The 8,343-nt window shown below is 38.4% G+C and overlaps 1 protein-coding gene across 1 annotated transcript; it reads right to left on the bottom strand.

The window, feature by feature from the left end:
* Positions 1-6: 6 nt before the first annotated feature.
* LOC103770744 (myosin heavy chain, skeletal muscle, adult-like) lies at positions 7-8,339 on the bottom strand (the record flags this gene model as incomplete). Its single annotated transcript, XM_008938018.1, has 17 exons — positions 7-39; positions 1,417-1,672; positions 1,760-1,896; positions 2,375-2,498; positions 2,768-2,885; positions 2,981-3,068; positions 4,622-4,692; positions 4,798-5,107; positions 5,837-6,007; positions 6,420-6,569; positions 6,668-6,786; positions 7,322-7,460; positions 7,547-7,650; positions 7,752-7,850; positions 7,943-8,006; positions 8,133-8,225; positions 8,319-8,339. Coding segments are annotated over 17 exons (2,097 nt in total), but the record flags the coding sequence as incomplete, so codon positions are not given.
* Between the last annotated feature and the right edge of the window lie 4 nt (positions 8,340-8,343).

The raw sequence follows: 8,343 nt of genomic DNA, 5'->3' as shown, positions 1-8,343 counted from the left end.
GTCACACCTTTCCTCAGCATCAGCCAAAGCATCTGCTTCCTGGTAAGGAAAATACCTTTTTATGGAGGTGTTTGTTTTTGATTTTTTTTTTCAGAGAATATCAACATAGTTTTGAGTCCTGGATTTTGTAGTTAAATTTTGATTTATGTTCCAAACATGAAACAAAATATAGAACTCATTTTATATTGCTGGTTTGGAAACAGCTAGTTTTGAAAGCTAAAACCAAATAATAAAATTATTTTTAATCTAAATGAAGACCAGACTATTTACGTATTTGTGCAAGGTATGGAATCCAATATTAACCCACAACATCAAACATTAGAACAAAGTATATAAGTTCAGGTTTAATCATGGGAATACCTCCCACAGTTATGAAGTGCCAAGCTATAGCCATGTGCCAAGATGCATAGCAATACCATAGTTACGGTTAAAATTACGTCATTCCTGTTTATCTCTTTTTTTACCCTACTGTCTTTCTGGAGCAACTGTTTCTGATTTTGATTTTTCATCATCATAGCCCAAAAATACTCAGCATTCAGCAGCTTTGGCTCTTCTCTGTGAGACCCTCATCAGCTAAGAAGAAAAGGAGTTCCTGGAAAATTTGTCTCTGGTCTTTTTTTTTTTTTTCCAGAAGATGTCCTGCAGTATTTGTTATATTTCATCTTGAGTTTCAGTCAATTAGAACTAATAAGAAAGAAAACTTCTAATTTTAGTAGTGAGTGGATTTTTTCATCTTTTTACAAGTCAAGATCCTTTAAAAATGAGGTCATGTAAATTTTCCTATGTGTCACACATGTTACATAGCATTACTTTGAGGATACAGTCTTTTTTATTCTGTGATTCATTTAATGTAGAAACCATGGCATTGCAACACCACTTACATACCACATATACTATTATGTAATGATTTAGGAGGGTGAGTGAGAATACTAAATTCTGTTTCCTTTCAGTTCGTTAATATTACATTATAGCAATGTTTGTAACAGCTAAGCCACCATCTAGAACAGAAAGTTATCTCATTGAATTGGAGATTAAAGAGAGGAATAAAATGTCCACTTAACTTGTCCTAAGAATTCCTAATCATGTGTATATAAGAACAGGCATGTGTAGTTTTGGAGAGGCTGGGGAAAATTACTAGAAAAATAAACATTATATTGATAAAAGTAAAGTTTCTTGATTGCAAATGTAAATGACAGAGACCTCAGCATACACAATAGAAAAATCTCACCCGTGTAATGTCTTGACTACAGTTTCCTGACAGCCCTTACTGAAAATAGTGCTATTTTTAAGAGCACCACTTAATGCAATACAACTGAATTGAATTAAATTGTAGTTTCTATGTGCCTTTGAAAATGTAATAGTAAATATCCTGGTAGTCATATTTCAGTTAGGGTGATATACACTGGTTGTACTCACCGCCTGCACTTGGAGCTGCAGATCATTTTTCTCCTGCACTAGTTTCACCATTTTCTCCTCCAGCTCCTTCCTCTTTGCTTCAGACTTGGCAAGCTCTTCCTTAGTTTTCTCAAACTCTTGTTTCATGTTGGCCATCTCCTTCTCAGACTCTGCACTCTTCAGCAAGGGCTTGATCTTGAAGAACAGCTTCATCCAGGGCCAGTGCTTCACATTCATGAATGCACGAATGTTGTACTGGATGCAGAAAATGGACTCTCTGAAAGGTAAGTCAAATTCTTATTCAATTTTTAGGCTCTAATGATACAAGAAGCCAAATACAGTCAACCTAAGAAGAAATATCTACCTCCTCTCCACCATTTTCTGGTACTCCACTCTCATCAGGAAGCCCCTGCACCTGGCCTGTGTGCGGGTGATGAGCTGTGCCAGCTTCTCGTCCCTCATCTCTTCCAAGAGGCCTACCAGCCCAGCTTTGAAGAACACCTTTGGAAAGAACATGAAAATGTGGTGTAGGTGTAATGCTTATTGTTCAGTGTAGCCCAGTACCCGCCCCGTGGCAGATAATATGGGAAGTTAAGCAAAAGAGCAAAAGAACATAGAGTATGTATGTAGTGATAGATTGTCTTTTATACCTCCACGCTTCCAGTTACCTGCAGTTGTGGAATTATAATAGCCACATATTTAGCTTTTAGTTTTTTTAAACCTTGATTCTTTTATTCTACAACTTTGTCTTAAATTAGGAACTTTTAATTAACGCATAATTAAATCATCCTATGGCAATGAATTTCAATTCTATTTTTCTTCAGTCAATAAGTACTTTGTTGATTTCTTTTAAATATGAAAAATATTTACTTTAAGTATGAAATTTGATCATTTTATATACTATCTGGAGAATCTGAGTATCATTCTAAAGCCATGCAAACCAAAAACACATAGTCCTTGAAAAAAACAGTTCTTATACCTTGGTGTGACCAAATTTATATTGAGTGTGGTCTATGTCAATGGATCCAAGAAGTTTCTCACAAGCCTTCTTACTGTCAATGAACTGTCCCTCTGGAATAGCACTTGCATTTAATACTTTGTATCTGGGGGAGAAAATGTAAAGACTTGCATTGGACTCAATGGTCTTAGGAGTGTTTTCCAACCTCTTAATTCTATGATTCTATGAATATGAAGAGTTCTGTTGTTGAGACCAACTGGCTGGTACACTGCGAGAAAGTGTAGAACTGCTGAGAACATAGCAGGACTGATAAACATAAACTTTAGAGAGGGCTCTAGTCACCAGAGGTGAAATTTAAATTTCACAAGCTACTCAGGATGGAAAAAATGACCCAGTAAGGAGAAGAAGTCTGACCTCTGTTTAAAATCTGCATACAGGACTCTGTTGGGAAATCCTTTCCTGCAAATTCTGATGCCTTCTAGCACGCCGTTACACCGCAGCTGGTGAAGCACCAGTTCATGTTCCATGGCACCTAGGCAATTCAGAACGTAAATATATGCTATATTCTGTAATACAGAGGGGAAGACCTGTACTATATTGAAAACCTTCTATATGTGAGTCTCTTACCAGGTGTTTTTGTTTCATTTGGGATGATACAACGTACAAAATGGGGGTGGGTGCTTCGCAGATTGGTCATCAGCTTATTTAAATTCTCCTGGGAGAGTCATTAACAAAAGTTTATATCAGGAAATGCAATTTCCACTATAACCATCAAGCCCTCTGAAATGAGATAATGAGGTATCTGGCAAAAATTAGCTTGCAGAATCTTTAACTGAAGCCCCCTGCATGATTTTTTTTCTTACTTCCCACATATCTTTACTGTTAATAATTTCATATCTAAAGTTTCTTCTGACTAATCTGTAGGATATACTGTACTCTTAGACACAGTTTTAATACATTTCACTGACTTCAGTGGAATGCCTTCATTACAAATGATGATTTTTCATTACAGATTTGATTACAAATTGCATCTTCCATTGGATGTAAGTAGATAGTTAATCTGGTGGTAGCCCTGTGAGGCAATCTGAAGCATATGACAATATGGACTTAAGACATATGGACATTCCTGTTTTCCCCACTGAAAGCAAAAGGAATAAAAATGACAAGCTGAGTTTTATATGTCTACATTACATGTTTATCTTATAAGGTAAGATGTGAATAAGGTGATAGGAATCCCATCCCTATTTTGTAATTAACATCTCTACTTATTTATAAATAATTATTGTCTATAGTTACTAGAAGGAAGCAGGTGCCTCCAGGGGACATCTCAGAGTACGTAGATTAAGAAGCCAAAACCTTAAGAGGTCTTAACAACACTAACACGTCTAAACAAGAGGGATAGTGTGAGAAAGTTTGAAAACATAACAAATGCAACCCAAATGCAGCAAATAATATTTCTTCTATAATATTACCTCTTAAGCACTTATAACCTTTATAGGCTTATTACATTATTTTTGAATGATACATGCTGGCAATAATTTCCCACTTGCAAGGCAAAGGCACTACCACTAGGATTATTTTTTCTTGGGATATATAAACACATGCCCATGTCCTGTTTCAGAGTACTGGCTAGAGGTTGTCAGGTGATCAAGAATCATACATATGGTAGCAGATATGTAGAAGAAATCAGGCTATATCAAGAAGGAAGTCGTAAATGAAGGCTGAATATGGTCATAAATATCCTCAGGAGAGACTAGCTATTTGACGTGGCAGAAGTGTACGGAGCAGACAGGCAGAAAGACTTGGTTATGACAAAGATTTGTCAAGTATCTGACATCTTACAAATACATAACCCAAGTAATGGTGGTGTTTCAGCTATAAGAGATTAATCCCTGCATCATGGAGAAAAACTAGGGAGTAAATAGGTCATCCTCCAGTGGGCAGGATGTTGGTAAAGGGCAATAAAAGGTTCCGAAGTCAGAGGTGGCATCTGAAGGAAATCTGATTTCTTTTAGACATATTATAGAAGTTTTCTCAATGACATTCTTCCATCTGGAAACATCATCCTGGGACAAGTGTACAAATAGAAAATTTGTGCATTTGGTGGATTGGAGCATAAATAGATTAGAGTGGATTGATTCCTAGCAAAATATGGCCCAAGAGTATCAAGGTCTTGAACTAAGAACTAAACAAAAAAAAAAACTTAGCCATATTAAATGGTGGGTTTACTCCTTATCTTAACAAGAAATAGTGAAATTGCTACTGTACCCGAAACAGAGCTGAGACAGTCTGGAAGGAAGAACCCTTCTTCTTGCCACCTTTCTTGCCAGCACTAGCCTCTGCAAAATTGAAAATAAGTAAAACAGATTTTAATCTTTTGATTTTGACTTTTTTGGTTCCTTTTTGTAAGCCGTAAAAAAAAATACAGGATTCATAGAACCAACCTGTATCTGCTCCACCATAGTTGGCAAAGAGTAAGGCCAGTGTTTTCAGTGATGATTTCTGGTACAATCCAATGACAGTTTCATTCAGGGGGTCTTTGTTCTTCTCCAGCCAGCCAGTGATGTTGTAGTCCACTGTACCAGCATAGTGTATCAGGGAGAAGTGGGCCTCAACCTTGCCTTTGGCAGGTTTGGGCTTCTGGAAGTTACTAGACTTGCCCAGATGCTGGTCATAGAGCTTGTTCTTGAAAGAGGTGTCAGTTGCCTTGGGGAACATGCACTCCTCTTCCAGGATGGAGAAGATGCCCATGGGCTGGAGGAAATTAACAAAGGATAAGGATTGTAATTTAGTTTTCAGGACAGTAATGACCTCGACCTAGGCAGAGTGGTGGAACACAGACTAGAGACACGTCAGAAAAGATTATTATTCTTTTGCCTTGTCTGCTAGAAAGTGAGATTAAACATGTTGATACTTATATTTTTTAACAACAAATGAAATATAAAGGTTAATGGAAATTAATTTGGTTTGTGTTGAGAACATGCTTTATAAAATCAGAGCACTACCTTCTTATCCAGAGAGATCCAAAGCACACACACATCTTAGACAAACTGAACATGAGCCAACAATACACCCTTGCCACAAAGGCAGCCAGCTCATCCTGGGCTGCATTAAGGATGTTGCTCACAGCTCAAGGGATGTGAACCTTCTCCTCTATTCAGCTCTACTGAGACACATCTAGAGTGCTGTCTCCAGTTTGTGGCTCCTTTGTACAAGAGAAACCTGGACAGAGTAGAATGAGACCAATGACAAGCCATGAAGATATTTAAATGACTGGAACAACTGACATACAAGTAGAAGCTGAGAGAGGTGAGACTGTTCAGCCTGGAAAAGAGAAGGCCTTAGGGGCTCTTATCAATTTGTATAAATACCTAATGGGATATACTGAACAACAAAAGGTAAATATTTGGACCCAAGGCCAAAAATGAGGCCAAGTAATTATAGAATCTTCATGTATGAAATGCACCTGAACAAGAATGATACCTTCTCAATGAGCTCAATGCAGGCAGCCAAGTCCATCCCAAAGTCAATGAATGTCCATTCAATTCCTTCCTTCTTGTACTCCTCTTGCTCCAGCACGAACATGTGGTGGTTGAAGAACTGTTGCAGTTTCTCATTGGTGAAGTTGATGCACAGCTGCTCAAAGCTGTTGAACTGGAAATAAGATAAGAAAGACCCATATTTGCAAGACACAGAAATAATTGCAAAACCTATGCTTTAAAAATAAAAAATGAAGTTGTCTTCTTCATCATCATGTCTGTGCATTCTGCTTTATGTCTATATAAAAAGACAGAGAAATGCATCAAATTAATTGTCCACAATGATTTTATCTCATTGATAAAAGTGTGAAAATATTTTTCCTATTCGACCGTTCTGTACTTTAGAGTTTGCACATCTTGAAGTAAGACCTTTAAAAGGTTGTTTTTTTACTTCATGATGAAAAAAGACAAAACAATTGCACATAATTATGTGATGACATTACATCTTCTTTTATAATATATCTCAGATTGGTACTAACATCCAGTTGTCACTTCCAAATAGTTCTTGCCAAATCTTTGTTACTTACATCAAAGATCTCAAAGCCAGCAATGTCCAGGACACCAATGAAGTACTGTCTGGGCTGCTTGGTATCCAGCTGTTGATTGATGCGAACAACCATCCACAGGAACATCCTTTCATAGACAGCCTTTGCCAGAGCACCCACTGAATTGTGCACCTATAAGAAAAATAAATACCTGGAGTTACCACACAGAGCAGAGGAGAATCAAAAGGATCTTAATTCAAAACATGGTTCCAGGTTACCACATTTGTTACCTGCTGTGCAGTTTGCCCTTTGGTCACATATTCATTCCCAACTTTGACTCGGGGGTAGCAGAGGGCCTTGAGCATGTCAGCTGAATTCAGACCCATAAGATAGGCAGCCTTGTCAGCAACTGAGAAGACAAGAAAAGGGAAGAATTTAGTGTCACATTGACTTTGAATCCCAGGGAACTCTCTAAAGGCTGCAGAATTCAGATCTCTGTTCTTAGAAATCTCTTTACAGACCCATAGAGGGAATCCTGGTAACAGATTCATTATGAATATTGAGCTTTTCTAGAAGAATTTATGTTTGAAAATCTCATTGAAGCATGTAGGAAGTAATGATATTTTCAAAAAACTCCTGGCACAAAATTGAAAGCTGCACCTTTCCCGTCTGAGTAGTGCTTGCATAGCTCAGGAGCTGCAGTGACAATAGGCAGGTGCTGATCTACCTTCAGGTGATCAAAAGCATCCAATATTTAGGATAAACACAGAGAGGATGTCTCTGTTCTTTTTCAGATCCAGAGCTTACAACTGTTTCTGATGGACAAAGGACAGATTTTTCCAGCTTACTGTTTTCCTTGGGGTCCTAAAGTCCAAGAAGAACTTTTGCTGTCTTGCACATCTGTAGTAGCTTACAGAAGTGTTCATTATTGAGTTTGATAATACCTTCTGTTCCATCCGGCTCTGCCTGCTCCTCTCTTGGTTTCTGCTTGAACTTCAGGTTCCCGTAGTGCATGACAGCCCCTGTCAGCTTGTAGATGGCTGTCTTCTCATCAGCACTGAAGCCCAGGATGTCAATGGCACTCTGGTAGTACAATCAGTAAAGTGAAATACTTGCATGTTATGTGATGCATGACCTGTGCCGATTGACCTGCTTGGAAAGTGACTTACATCTGTAGCCATCAGCTCTTCCTTGTCATCAATGCTGGGAACAGTGATTTCACCTTGACTCACAAAAGGGAAATCATACGGATTGGTGGTAATGAGGAGCATTTCTGAAAACAAATGAGTTCATGGGTTAAATTTCATTGGTCTTTTAATGTAGTTAAATGTTTCTCACTGATCTTCCTCCAAAAATCTCAGTGAACTCTCCTACCAATTAGCTCTGGCTTCTTGTTGGAGGTGACCTGATAAAATATGTGGTAGCTTCTTTCTGCCTTAAGCTGGAAAGTGACTCTGGACTTCTCCAGCAGGTCTGGCAAGAAAGGTAGAAAGAGTAAGACATAAGACTGCAAGAAGGGGTAGGAATTTGGGAAAGAATGTGATCAGATCAGGGAAGTCTTTTACAGGTTTCAATGTCAGCAGAAGCCAGTTTGCCTGTAGCTCCAAAGTGGATTCTGATGAATTTGCCCTGTGAAAGGGAAGAAAAAGGATTTTAGCCTGAGTGCATTTCATTGCTATCTCCTTATGTGAGAAAATCACAAGCCCATCACTACTGTTCTAATGAAGAGGGCCTTTTGTCTAAGCAGCAACTTACAAAGCGTGAGGAGTTGTCATTCCTCACGGTCTTGGCATTTCCAAAGGCCTCCAGCAGTGGGTTGGCGCTGATGATTTGATCCTCGAGCGTTCCCTGCGGGATGATAATTATTGTTGGCAATGCTTTGCAAGAATTATATGAGGAACAGAGGAAAGCACTGATTCAAGCCAGCATCTATTAATTTACCTGCATTTTGCCTGACTGCTCTTCC

This window comes from Merops nubicus, unplaced genomic scaffold (assembly GCF_000691845.1).
Source record: "Merops nubicus isolate BGI_N331 unplaced genomic scaffold, ASM69184v1 scaffold33073, whole genome shotgun sequence".
NCBI classification, from domain to species: Eukaryota; Metazoa; Chordata; class Aves; order Coraciiformes; family Meropidae; genus Merops; species Merops nubicus.
Note: the sequence above shows the minus strand (reverse complement) of the source record. Positions and strands in the feature narration are given on the sequence as shown.